This window comes from Pristiophorus japonicus, chromosome 5 (genome assembly GCF_044704955.1).
Source record: "Pristiophorus japonicus isolate sPriJap1 chromosome 5, sPriJap1.hap1, whole genome shotgun sequence".
Classification (NCBI taxonomy): Eukaryota; Metazoa; Chordata; class Chondrichthyes; family Pristiophoridae; genus Pristiophorus; species Pristiophorus japonicus.
Genome location: NC_091981.1, coordinates 20,194,112 through 20,208,763, shown reverse-complemented (window position 1 = coordinate 20,208,763; position 14,652 = coordinate 20,194,112). Strand labels below are relative to the sequence as shown.

Genomic DNA, 14,652 nt, shown 5'->3' with positions numbered 1-14,652 from the left:
CCTCCCCTTTTCGTAATCTGTCACCATTCAGATAATAGTCTGTCTCTCTGTTTTTACCACCAAAGTGGATAACCTCACATTTATCCGCATTGTGATATTAAACATACGATGCATCCAGCATAATGCAGCAACCCCTGCCCAATTATTTTTTACCACCGGCTTTTGCCCACATCCCCTTATCACCCTCACTTGCTTGCTGCTCCAACCAAAGTGACACCAAGATAGTGTGCAGCAACGTTTTCAGAGCGCTGTTGTGTTGAGGGGAGAGACAATGGAGATGCTGCCTGGGGATGCACTGGAACAGCTCGTGGCATTGAAGGCCCGGCTTCTGACTGGCTAGCCTCTTCATAGACATCGTCAGTCACAGGTGGTTTTGGTTTGGGTGTGACAGTGGGGAACGCAGAGAGTATGGTGGGAGGATTGACGGACTGCTTCACCTGCCCAAGCTGAAGCAGAGCTTGTGCCTTTGAAGCGCCATGTTCTGCAAGGGTTCGCGCCACAATCTCTGGGGCTCCACTGTCACTGCTGGAGGCCACCAGACTTGTGTAGGCACTGATGGCCTCACAGGTATCATGACTCGCACTGACAATCTGCGACCCTGCTCCGTAATGGTCGCTTTGAGACTGTCGATGCGCGTGGGAATCCTACCCAAGACATCAAGGAGCTGATGGAGCCACGGAATTGTCAAACCCCAAGAACGTCACATCGTCCTTAGAGGAGATGAGTGCCGATGGTAGATCAGGAGTGGATTGAAGCTGTGCCGGTTGCAGCGCCGGAGTCGGCTCACTGACGATGGCTTGACGTGGAGTGTTCTTTTGAGGGATGCTGCGTCTGTGACGTCATCCGGAAGTAGAAAGCAACAGATGTGTGGTTAGCAGCAGGGGAGGGGGTAGGGTGACATGAAGAAGGTCGCATAACACAGGCTTATTTGAAGGACCGCCGCTGCTCCATTATATCTAGTCCAGAGACACTATATGACATTGCCCCAACCCAGCCCAGGGAGTGTGCAGGACTTGCCCTCAGTTTTCGAGCGGGGGTCAGCGCCTCCAGTGGCAGTTGCCCGACCTGAGACGCCGATGAGGCCTGCCACTCTTTCCTCAATGTCGGTGAGTGGCAGGGGCCTGTCCGCACCTGCTCGCGGCGGTTGTGTGACTTCTTTGCCTACAAATATGAAAATGGGAATGATTACAAGAGGGTCCATCTGGTCTTGTCACACACAGATAGCCACCAAAGCACTTATACCATATTGTCTGAATGTAATACAGTCCTGTTTAATGGCCTTGGGAGTTGCACGTGGTTCATTAGGAGGACATCGAAGTGCGGAGCCATCTTATGAGATCTTAAAGCAATCTTAATAATGTGTAAAGATCATTCGTGGCAAATAGGGTGCCAAACTAAGCCAACCTATGTGTCACGTATTTTAGGAGGCAACCGACAGAGTGCTGAGAGGCACCAACAGCATGAGAACATTCACAGAGTGCTGAGAGGCACCAACAGCCCAACAGCATGAGAACAAATCATGTATCAGATTTATAATTGAAGTAACGAAGGAGTGCATGAATTAAAATTGTATTCACTCCAACGACGCTTGAAAGATCATTAAACTTCTTTCGGCCCTGTGTGCCAGTCCTGATCATAGTGTCTGGGGCAGAGACCTCCTCAGCGATTTCCTTCCAAATCCTTTTAAAAATGAATGGCAGTAGTCTAGATCCACCCCTACGATGCAACTCCTGCCATCTTCTCTCCACAGCCCCCACTAGAGCTTCATTAGCCTCGTGGCTCAATCACCTGGCACACTGTCTCCAATCGTTGTCCTCCATCATCAAAATCCCAATGTAAAATCCCAATGTAAAATGGCTGATTCAGCCCCGGGTGTACTGCGCATGCACGCGGCCGCACCTGCATTAACGTTTGCGAGTGGGCAGCAGACCAGACGCGCGGGGAAAAAAAATTTGGCAACGTGCAGAACGGCCATTTTTTTTTTAGTGCCGGAACTTTTGGCTCCGGCACACACATTGTGTGGTGCAAGTTGCATGCTCTGGTGCTAATGTTAACCCGGCGCTAAATTTGTGAATCCGCCCAAATTGTGTTCGGAAACGGGCGAAAATGCAAAAAGCCGAAAATCCAGCCCAGTGTAGTAAAGGGAATATGGCAGCATGCATAGCAAGTTGGCTACCGGCAGAAAACAGAGTACTGGTTTATGGATGTTTTTCAGATTGGACAGATATGAACAGCGGTTCTCCCCTCCCCCCCCCACCACATGGTCACAAGAACATAAGAAATAGGAGCAGGAGTAGGCCACCTGGCCCCTCGAGGCTGCTCCGCCATTTAATAAGATCATGGCTGATCTGATCATGGACTCAGCTCCACTTCCCTGTCCGTTCCCCATAACCCTTTATTCCCTTATCGCTCAAAAATCTGTCTATCTCCGCCTTAAGTTGAGTAAGTTGGGCCTATATTCAACTATCTTCAGTCAACCCCCTCATCTCCGGAATCAACCTAGTGAACCTTCTCTGAACAGTCTCCAATGCAAGTATATCCTTCCTTAAATACGGAGACCAAAACTTTGTGCAGTACTCCAGGTGTGGTCTCACTAATACCAAGTATAGTTGTAGCAGGACTTCGCTGCTTTTATACTCCATCCCCCTTGCAATAAAGACCAACATTCCATTTGCCTTCCTAATTACTTGCTGTACCTACATACTCACTTTTTGTGTTTCATGTACAAGGACCCCAAGTCCCTCTGTACTGCAGCACTTTGCAATTTTTCTCCATTTAAATTATAATTTGCTTTCTATTTTTTCTGCCAAAGTGGATAACCTCACATTTTCCCACATTATACTCCATGTGCCAAATTTTTGCCCACTCACTTAGCCTGTCTATATCCCTTTGCAGAATTATTGTGTCCTCACAATTTGCTTTCCTACCCATCTTTGTACCATCAGCAAACTTGACTACATTATACTCTGTCCCTTCATCCAAGTCATTAATATAGATTGTAAATAGTTGAAGACCCAGCACCGACCCCTGCAGCACCCCACTAGTTACTGTTTGCCAACCGGAAAATGACCCATTTAGCCCGACTCTCTGTTAGTTAGCCAATCCTCTATCCATACTAATGTATTACCCCCAACCTCGTGAACTTTTATCTTGTGCAGTAACCTTTTATGTGGCACCTTATCGAATGCCTTTTGGAAATCCAAATACATCACATTCACTGGTTCCCCTTTATCCATCCTGCTCATTACATCCTCAGAGAACTCCAGCAAATTTGTCAAACATGATTTCCCTGTCATAAAACCATGCTGACTCTCCTTGATTGAATTATGCTTTTCCAAATGTCCCGCTATTGTTTACTTAATAATAGACTCCAACATTTTCCCAACGACAGATGTTAGGCTAACTGGTTTATAGTTTCATCCTTTTTGTCTGCCTCCTTTTTTAAATAGGGATGTTACATTTGCGGTTTTCCAATCTGCTGGGACCGCCCCACGATCCAGGGAATTTTGGTAGATTACAACCAATACATCCGCTATCTCTGCAGCCACTTCCTTGAAGACCCTAGGATGGAAGCCATCAGGTCCCGGGGACTTGTCCGCCTTCAGTCCCATTATTTTACTGAGTACTACTACTTTAGTGATATTGATTGTATAGTGATTGGTCAGTGTTGGGACCATTGCTCTTCTGAAAAAAATATATAAAGGATCTGGACTGGGGCATACGAGCACAATATCAGAATTTGCAAATAAGACAAAAGTAAGGAGCATAGTTAACTGTAAGCAACTTCGGGAGGACATAGGCAGGTTAATAGTTTGATCACAGATGTTAGCTGAAGTTTAATGCAGAGGTGTGTGAGCTGATAGATTATGAGAGCAAGAATAAATACACTAAATGGCAAAATGTTTTTGTTTTAAAAGGAACAGAGAGCCGTAAGGGTTCAGGTGTACACGTCTTTAACAATGGGAAGACAAGTTAATAAAGATGTGTTTTTTTTTTAAAAGGCGTTCTTTTTCTTGGAACAGTGAAAGGTAAGAAGAGATCTGCTGAAATTATGAAGGGTTTTGACAAGGTAAATTGAGGGAAATATTCCCACTAGTCAGTGAGTTGGTAATTAGAAGGCATCCATTTCAAATCATCACCAAAAGAACAAGAGGAGAGCTTAGGAGAACTGACTTTGCACAGAGGATCATTTGGACATCGAATGCCCAATCAGAAGCAGTGGTGGAAGCAAAATCTGCAATTGTTTTTAAAGAGTCGGCAAATATCTTTTTAAAAAAAAATAAAGGATGTGAGGAAGGGGCAGGGAAATCAAACGATGCGGAGAATTGTTTCTGAGAGCTAAATGACTTCTTCCTGTGCAGTAAAATTCTGAGATTCTAAAATTCAGGTGAATTATATTAAAACAAAGGAATAAAATACATTTCCCTTAGAATTAACCTTTCCCTTTAAGTATTTTTGGCTAATAGATTTAATCTGGAACCTGTGCATTGTTGCACAAGTACAACAGTCATCCAGAAATATTCTGGCAACATAAAAGCATTTTTTTCTAAAACTAAAAATGACCAAAAACTCGGAAGGGGTATACACTTAACAGATGCACTCTGACTGGAAGTGGAGAAGACTACTTAAACATTTTTTATCATTAAGTTTCGCCTTTGTTTCATTTATTGCCTCCAGTAATGTGCTTGTAATGTTAGGGCCTAGGGGAGTCCAGTGAAAAGCAAAGCAAACATTTCCTATCAGTAGGTGATGGGAGCTGTGAGAGTAGAATCACACCTTGAAGTTGTTATCTATTTAATTTAACAGATAACTGTGTTGCAGTTATTGATTTCCTTTGTAGTGTTCATTAGGGTGTGAAATTATTTGTCTACTGGTTAGTAACACATTAGGATATGCACCAGAATTCCTTTGTGGGCCTTGGTCTGGAGACATGAATCAAAATCGGATGGGAAAGAGGTAGTGCACTTCCCTAAGTCTTCCTTGTACAAAGTACTGCAGTGTCTGTCGACTTGCTGATGGTAACATCTGTCGTAATCCTGGCATTGATCAGCTGATAATGCAGTATAATTTGTCATGTTGTTAAATCCAGTTTGGTTCAGGCACAGTTTGATAACACACAGCAATCTGCCTAACCAAGTCTGCTTAAATGTGATGCTGCCATCGGGATTCTAAGCCAATCTCCACCTGTTCCTGGGCGCCCCTCGCCTACCCGGGGGTTGTTATTGCTCCCCATGCTGCTTGCTCTCTAGCCGGCGGTGCAGTGCTGCCCCCTTGGCTTCTCTTTCCCTCCCACCCCCGGTCAGTCTATCCTGTCTGATGTGGAGAAAAGCAATCAAGGTGCTGCCCGGGCAGCGGGGAGCAGCCGACACAACATGAAGGGGATGCTGCTGCTGAGGATTAATCAGAAGCCAGTGAAAGGTGAGTGAAGAGGCGAACCCGGCCAAAAGATATTATCATGTTTGGGTAACGTGCCGTTGGGTTGGAAACTTCAAAGGAGCAGCATGAGGCTCGTCCCAGCATTCGGCGCAGCAGCCCTGACCTGCAAGGACCATCAGAAGGTCGGAGCCTTCAAAGGAGCTTCAAGGTACAGCGCGTGCTGGAGAGCGATGGCTGTGAAGAGGGCGACTGGATTGGACGTCACCAAGGTCCAGGTCGCTGATTGGAGCGTGGGCAGGTACAGCAGGAGCGGCGGGGTTCGGGCGCAGGAGCGGCGAGTGATCGTGGAGCAATGTGATCGGGGCCCAGGAGAGGCGTGAGTTTGGGGCCCAGAAGAGGCGAGGGCCCAGGGGCAGCATGGGCCAGCCCACACTGCGATATGTGTGAGCACTAGTTCCATGCAGGAGAGCTGGTCTCCAGTCGTCTTGGTTAATCCTTGCCATTGGATCAAAACCTAACTCTGCCAAGCCCGTGTGGTGGCTGGTGTGTAAAGGTTCAATTTTGCTGGACTTTTCCATTGCTGTTACAAACGTAAACACCAAGATGTTATTTGTTTAAATTATTGAAATGATTGTGTAAATTAAAATGAAAGCAGGGAGAACAATAGTCTAGAGAAAGAAAATAACTTTTTTTTGATTTTAAACAGATAAAGAATGCTTGATGGATAGACAATTCTGTCTAATGCCCACACTGCTGTTAAAATCACTGCCAATAGTATTCTGTTTATTTCTTATATTCATCTTTTATGTTGCTCTTTTAATTCGGATTCTGGGAGTCCACTATTTGTGAGCTAGCTCCCAGTTTTTATACTATTAAATCCATTATCCATAAACCAGCAACAGACTTGTCAATCCAGGGAACTAGATTTAATGTCGAGAGCCAGTTAATGGATGCTGAGCTCTGGAATCTGAATTAAAATATCAAAAGAAATATATGGTTGTATGGGTTACCAGCAAAAAGCTTTTTTTGTATTAAACTCAATATTAATACACTTGAATTGGGTCTATTTGTGCCTCATTTCTATGTTATCCCATATAGCTTAAAAATAACTTATTGGGCCAGAATTTGCGGTCGGAGGCATACCTCTGGAGTACGATTTAAAAAAAAAAAAAAATCCGTACCTATCTGCTGGCTCCCGGGCTTCAGAGATTTCGGGTCCTGGGCCTGTGTAAAGGCCCATGGATCCTAGGGACACAGGCGGTTCGGAAGCGTCCCTGGGGTCATGTGGGCCAGGTCCTCCTATCAGAAAGAAGGATTCCTCATCATGTTTATGGGGTTTGCATTTATGAACAGAATCCCCATAAGCATATGAGGAATCCCCAAATAATTAAGTAATTTACACAACTGGAATAAAAATAAATGTTCCCATTTTCAAATTTAATTCAAAATCTCTTTAAAATAAAATGTTAATTTAAAAAATAATAATTTTAAACATTTTAATCCTGGCCAAAATTTACATAAACTAATTTTACATTTTTGTGTTTTTTTTAATTTTTAGATTTTTAATTGAACATTTATATTAATCCTTACACTGGTAAAAGAAGGCCCTACCCCTGCTTTTACCAAGTGTAAGGGTCTTGTGGGCATTTGCTGGGTAGTAGTTGGGCAAATAGCCTAACTGCGCCAGCGAAGTGATTTTTGGGTTGGTGTGGTAGAGCTGTCAAGGCAAACCTTGATAGATCGCAAGTTCCGGGTTTTTGCGCATGCGGAAACCCAGAACTTGCAGGGCCTTTTTTAAGGCTTACGACATGTGGAAATGGAAAATCCGGGGCATTCTTAATTGTGTAAATATGTCGGATTGGGATTCTTTTTTTTAAAGTCTGTATATTAATTGAAGAAAAGAGCAATTGTAACACTAAATACTTTCAATGTTATTGAGCTGTAATTAAAAATAAATTGGAGAAACTGACTACACTGGATTGATGCATGGCTCTCTGATTTCTGGGACCCAAGTTTATAACCAATCCAGACAGGTAGGCTGAAAGCTTCCTCTCTATTAGTTGTAGAGTCCTTTATTTCAACAAAGTTCTTACTGGGCATGAGGTTATAACACAAAGCTACCCATATTCTACATCATGTATATGCAATCTGCCTTGTAGCCTGCAGTGAAATAAAACATTGTGTCATTGCAATTCAAATTATATTGTACAGTAGCAGTTTAGTTCAAATCACATGATTAAAATGCATGAGCCTGCTATCCATGAATGTCTGTCATAACACCTGGGTCCTGATTTAAAAAAGCATTTAAAATTGAAGGAAAATATTCCAGTGGCTTCACGCTTATACAGAATAACTCAGACTGCTGAGAGTGTATTAAGAATATAATGTATCTTAGGGTTTGTACGATCATAACTGCTTCAACTGTATAGGACATCTGAACTCTTTGATGTATCCCACTCCAGCAATGTTGTCACTCAGATTTTAGTGATGTTTTTCTGCACACAGTTTTCACCAATTCCTTCCTTTCCTGATGGCATTGATTCTTAATGCTGTTTGATTATACAGGCGGTGTTCATTTTCCGTTCCTTCCTCAAGTGACCATTATTCACGTGCGGGCCTTCACAGTAAGTGCCGGCAGGCTTTCACCAACTGAGAACATAACATTGAGCCTAATCCTGCCCTCATTTTTGGTCCAAGGGTCTCTATATTCCTTAAAACAGGGGTAGTGAGGCAAAATGTAGTGCACCTGCTGCTACCAACTGAGGCTAGCAAACTAAACATGAACTGAGGATTAAGCATTGTACTTTTCTGGATTGTATTGGTTAAATACAGAGACGTTACCTCCAATCTATCAGGACAGATGTGAAATTATCATATTGCTGTACATGAGAAACTCTCATTAATAGAATTAGATTAAAGATTTTTGTCCTTACAAACATTTGTATCTGCACAGAATATTGTGAGCTGTATAACATTAAACTGAAATACTTGTGGTTAATGTTAGTAGTGGAAGATATTTCAAATTATGTTGAAAAACCTGAGCATACATGCTCGGTACATGTTCCGCTCAATGCTGATCATTTGCAACTGGGGTCCTTCTGTAATTGGACTGTTAACATTCTCTAGCTATCAACAAAACAGATGTTAATTTGAGCCTTTGTTTACTTTCAAAATTCAAATAATTTGTTTGTGTTTTTAAAAGAAACTCAAATTAGGTTGTGGAAAAAGTGTGCGCGCCTATCTTTTTCTCTCTCATCATCATCATAGACAGTTCCTCGGAGTCGAGGATAACTTTCTTCCACTCTAAAAGTGAGATCTCAGGTGGCTGAAAAGTCTAATGCGGGACCTACAGTCTTCTGTCATTGATGGGGCAAACAGTGGTTGAAGAAAAGGGTGGTTGGGGAGCCTGGGCTGACGCGCACTCCTTCCACTGTCTACTCTTGGTTTCTGCTTGTTCTCGGTGATGGGACTCAAGGTGCTCAGCGCCCTCTATTTCACAGATGTCAACAATTAGAAGATTTATATTTTCTAATTGTCAACAAAACACAGATGATAATCTGGTGATGCTTTGTTTGCTTTCAATATTCCATTCCTTTGTTTTTCTAAATAGAACTCAAAGTTAGGATGATTTTAGACATTCTAGGGCCGAAATTGCCCCTCCCCTTTAGGCCTGTTACCGCTGGAAATCGGCGGCCACACTGCAGAATGCAATAGTTGCCGATTTTTCATGTAATGGCCGTCATTTTAAAAATTCCACTCCTGCAGTAACCCAGCGATGACCCGCGCTCCTCCCACCACCACTCCGCTGCTGCCGATCCATCCGAAGTGTGTCATAAGAGCGTGCACCGCCGATGCTTCCCCCCCCCCCGATGGTAAAATTCTGCCGAGAAAATCTTGCTCCTGCCGCATGGTACTAAAAGCTGCTGTTTTCTGTCAGTGCAGTGAGGCTGTAGACCTTGTAAAATGGTGGTGTGGCTCCCATTAAAGGGGAGGACCTACTCTCGCTACTGCCATGTTTTTTTTTGTCGGCCCGACTGCCATGTCGGGCAGACAATTATGGCCCCAGGATCGGCTGGGCCGCCAACAAGCAACCTGGAACCCCCTCTTGGGTGCCAGGTTGCTGGCCCAGCCAAAATCCTCCGTGATGACCCAATGGACCGAACTTAAACAATCGCGCAGGCTCTCCCCTTTAAGTGAAGGGGAGAACTGTGGTGACGTGGCACCGTGATGACGTCATCAGCACTACACTGTTGAGTGACAGCAGCAGCCACTCCGCCCGCCCCCAACTTCCGCCCCTCTAGTATACTTAACGCCGCACTTCCGCCCCCATTATGACCGACATCCGGTCTGCCGAAAAAAAAGCCAAAGAGTGGAATTTTGCTCGAGACCACCGCATCCACTGCGCCGGTAAAAACACGAGAAACAGGGTACATGCGCCCCGCTTCCAGCGGTGGACAATTTTGGCCCATCTGTGTCTCACTATTTTCAACTTAATAGACTTTCTAGTGTTTATAGAGTATTCATAATTCATACACCAACTAAAGCTATAACAGGTGTACAATCATTGTCGTCAGTCATGTTTTTTTTTTAACCACACAGTAATTAATTTTCTCTCTTTCTCTCACATGCACTTGTAAAAAATTATAGTGCTATTTTTTGTGAATAATTCTTTTGCAAATAATTTTGGAGAAACAACCAAACTGAGCGAAGCATTTTATTATTTGGCAAGCTTAAATGCTACTAATGTATAATGTTGTATGGTTTCAAGTTCCCACCCTCATAGATAACCAGTGTCCAGCTCCATGTGACATTAAGAGATGGCTGGCTGCACTAGGTATAACGAAGCATATGGCTCCTGACACCAGACGAGCTGTAGTGCTGAATATCAGAATTAGCTTCCCCCTAGCCAAGTTGTTCCAGTACAAATTTGAGCGTGTTAGCTACCCAATAAAGATTTCCCAGGAATGTCCTATCTGCAAAAAGGACAAATCTAACCTAGCCAATATTAACCTTTTCCCAATTGTCAGCAAAATGATGAAGAGTCATCAATCGTGTCATAAAGCGACACCTACTTATCTATAACCTGCTTGATGAATGTCAGTTTAGGTTCTGCCAGAACTTTTCGGTTTCAGATGTCATCGCAGCCTTGATCCAAACATGGGACCAAAGTGAATGCCAGAGGATGCCTGCAATTAGTTGACCACGATATCAATATAGCATTCAAGCAAATATGGCACCAATGAGCCTGAACAAATCCGAAACCGATGGGGGTAAAGGGTAAAACCCTACAATGGCCACAGTAATTCCTGACACAAGAAACTGGTAAAATTGATTTGATTTTTTTTGTGAATAATTGTTGCAATTTGTCCATTAGCTTTTCTTCAAATAATTTTGAAAAATATCCAAACTGAGAGAAGTATTTTATTATTTGGCAAGTTTAAATGCTACTGATGTACAATGTTGTATGGCTTCAAGTTCCCACCCTTAGAGATAACCCGTGTCCAGCTCCATGTGACATTAAGAAGTGGCTGTGATTCTTGGGACAAAGTCACCACAGCCTCAGAACATCGCTGCAAAAGCTTCTTGTCCCACTCATCTTCAGCTGCTTCATCAATTACCTTCCTTTTGTCATAAGGTCAAAAGGAATGCTATTTGCTGACGATTCTATGTTGTTCAGTTTCATTGACAACTCCTCTGATAAAAGAGGTAGTCCACGCCTGTCTACAGAAAGACTTGGACAACTTCCAAACTCTGGCTGACATCATACTATATAAGTGCTAGGTAACAACAATCTGCATCAAGACAAAGTCCACCCATATCCCATGATCTTCTATAGCTGCACTAGGTCCAAGTCCCCTACTATTAATAACTTGAGGGTTGCTATTGATTAGAAGCTTAACTGGGCTGGCCTTATCAACAACACAGCAACAAAAACAGAGCAGAGGTTGGATACTCTGTGCAATTAGCTCAACTCCTGACCAATATTCCCCATAAATTTATTTTGGATGCGCAGCCCCTGCTACTGAATTCAATATCCACCTCCTCCACTCGTGTCGCGCTGTGGTGTAGAATCCTACAGAATGCACAGCAATAACTCGCCAACCTTGCCTCGACCGTACCTCCCAGCTCCACGATCTCTATTCCCAATGCTGTTCCGTTGGGATGGGCTCCACTTAGACTGTGCTGTGACTAGGGTCCTGGAAAATTGAATAACTAGGGCTGTAGAGAGGGCTTTAAACTAATTAGTGGGGGGGAGGGTTCAGGTGAGTGGAAATTAAAAAAGTCAAAGAATAAGGAGAAGGCAGTAGAGCAGGGTAGCACTGGGGAAAATGAAAACCAGAGCGTGATTGGAAGGGACAGAATGTACAAACATAAAAGTGCATCAGAAAGTGGGGTCAAAGCGAAAAAAATGGTATAAAAAACAAATTTAAAAGCTCTTTATCTGAATGCACGCAGCATTCGCAACAAAATAGATGAGTTGACGGCACAAATAGATACAAATGGGTATGATCTGATAGCCATTACAGAGACGTGGTTGCAAGGTGACCAAGGCTGGGAACTAAATATTCAGGGATATTTGACAATTCGGAAGGACAGACAGAAAAGGAAAGGAGGTGGGGTAGCTCTGTTGTTAAAGGATGAGATTAGTGCATTAGTGAGAAATAATATTTGGCTCAGAAGATCAAGATGTTGAATCAGTTTGGGTGGAGATAATGAATAATAAGGGGAAAAAGTCACTTGTGGGCATAGTCTATATGCCCCCTAATAGTAGCTACGTTGTTGGACGGAGTATAAATCAAGAAATAATGGAGGCTTGTAAAAAAAGGAACTGCAATAATTTTTAACCTTCATATTGATTAGACAAAGAAAATTGACCAGGGTAGCCTTAAGGAAGAGTTCATAGAGTGTATCCGGGATAGTTTCCTTGAACAGTACGTTGCAGAACCAACCAGGGAGCAGGCTGTCTTAGATCTGGTACTATGTAATCAGACAGGATTAATAAACGATCTTCTAGTAAAGGATCCTAAGCTTAGACAAGGGAGTCTACAAAGGTATGAAGGCAGAGTTGGCTAAAGTCGACTGGGAAAATAGATTACAATGTAGGACAGTTGATGAGCAGTGGCAGACATTTAAGGGAATATTTCATAACTCTCAACAAAAATAAATTCCAATGAGAAGGAAAGATTGTAAGAGAAGGGATAACCATCCGTGGCTAACTAAGGAAATAAGGGATGGTATCAAATTGAAAACAAGGGCATACAAAGTGGCCAAGACTAGTGGGAGGCCAGAGGATTGGGAAACTTTTAAAAGCCAGCAAAGAACGACTTAAAAAAATAATAAAGAGCGGGAAGATAGATTACGAAAGCAAACTAGCACGAAATATCATCATCATCATCATCATCATCATCATAGGCAAACCCTCGAAACGAGGATGACTTGATTCCATGCCAAAAAAAGGATGAGTTCACGGGTGTTTCAATGGAAAAACTTAACATTCCAGGTCCTGAATTACATCCTGAAGAGTGGAAGATGCCTGTACATGGATTTTTTTAAGGTATGGTGGACGTTGCACACCAGCCACTACACGGACTTGACAGAGCTAGGTCTCGGACACTACCGTGCCCCCTCATCCAGTAACATAACCCCTACACTACCATAGTCCCTACACTACCATACCCCTCGTCCAGTAACATAACCCCTACACTACCGTACCCCTCGTCCAGTAACATAACCCCTACACTACCGTACCCCTCGTCCAGTAACATAACCCCTACACTACCGTATTCCTCGTCCAGTAACATAACCCCTACACTACCGTATTCCTCATCCAGTAACATAACCCCTACACTACTGTATCCCTTGTCGAGTAACATAACCCCTACACTACCGTATCCCTCGTGCAGTAACATAACCCCTACACTACCGTATCCCTCGTCCAGTAACATAACCCCTACACTACCGTACCCCCTCGTCCAGTAACTTAACCCCTACACTACTGTACCCCCTCGTCCAGTAACATGACCCCTACATTACCGTACCCCTCATCCAATCACATAACTCCTACACTACCGTACCCACTCGTCCAGTAACATAACCCCTACACTACTGTACCTCCTCATCCAGTAACATAACCCCTACACTATCATACCCCCTCGTCCAGTAATGTAACCCCTACACTATCGTCATCATCAAAGGCAATCCCTCGAAACGAGGATGACTTGCTTCCATGCCAAAAAAAGGATGAGTTCACAGGTGCTTCAATGAAGGACCTAATATTCCAGGTCCTGAATTACATCCTGAAGGGTGCAAGATGGCTGTGCGTGGATTTTTTTCACAAAATATAAAAACAGATAGTAAGAGTTTCTACAGGTACATGAAAAGGAAAAGAGTGGCTAAAGTAAATGTTGGCCCCTTAGAGGATGAGACTGGGGAATTAATAATGGGGAACAGGGAAATGGCAGAGACTTTGACAAATATTTTGTATCGGTCTTCACGGTGGAAGACACTAAAAACATCCCAATAGTGGATAATCAAGGAGCTATAGGGAGGAAGGAACTTAATACAATCACTATTGCTAAAGAAGTAGTGCTTGGTAATGCAGAGATAGTGGATGCATTGGTTGTAATCTACCAAAATTCCCTGGATTGTGGGGAGGTCCCAGCAGGTTGGAAAACCGCAAATGTAACGGCCCTATTTAAAAAAGGAGACAGACAAAAAGCAGGAAACTATAGACCAGTTAACCTAACATCTGTCGTTGGAAAAATCCTGGAGTCCATTATTAAGGAAGTGTAGCAGGACATTTGGAAAAGCTTGATTTAATCAAGCACAGTCAACATGGTTTTATGAAAGGGAAATCATGTTTGACAAATTTGCTGGAGTTCTTTGAGGATGTAATAAGCAGGGTGGATAAGGGGAAACTAGTGGATGTGGTGTATTTGGATTTCAAGAAGGCATGCGATAAGGTGCCACATAAAAGATTACTGCACAAGATGAAAGTTCATGGGGTTGGGGGTAATATATTAGTATGGATAGAGGATTGGCTAACGAACAGAAAACAGAAAGTCGGGATAAATGGGTCATTTTCCGATTGGCAAACAGTAACTAGTGGGGTGCTGCAGGAATCGGTGCTGGGGCCTCAACTATTTACAATCTATATTAATGACTTGGATGAAGAGACTGAGTGTAATGTAGCCAAGTTTGCTGATACAAAGATGGGTTGGAGAGCAAATTGTGAGGCGGACACAAGAAATGCAAAGGGATATAAACAGGCTAAGT

The 14,652-nt window shown here is 43.2% G+C and overlaps 1 protein-coding gene across 6 annotated transcripts in view; it reads left to right on the top strand.

Annotated features, from left to right (window-relative positions):
- fars2 (phenylalanyl-tRNA synthetase 2, mitochondrial) overlaps nt 1-14,652 on the top strand; it is a 628,185-nt gene that overhangs the window by 44,979 nt on the left and 568,554 nt on the right. Inside the window, exon 3 of one of the 6 annotated variants that reach the window (XM_070880361.1) lies at nt 4,002-4,069. The exons of the other annotated variants lie outside the window; for them this stretch is intronic. Within the exon in view, the coding sequence (XP_070736462.1) occupies nt 4,052-4,069 (18 nt within the window). The 5' untranslated portion in view covers nt 4,002-4,051. The remainder of the gene's footprint in view (nt 1-4,001; nt 4,070-14,652) is intronic. 6 annotated transcript variants of the gene reach the window in all.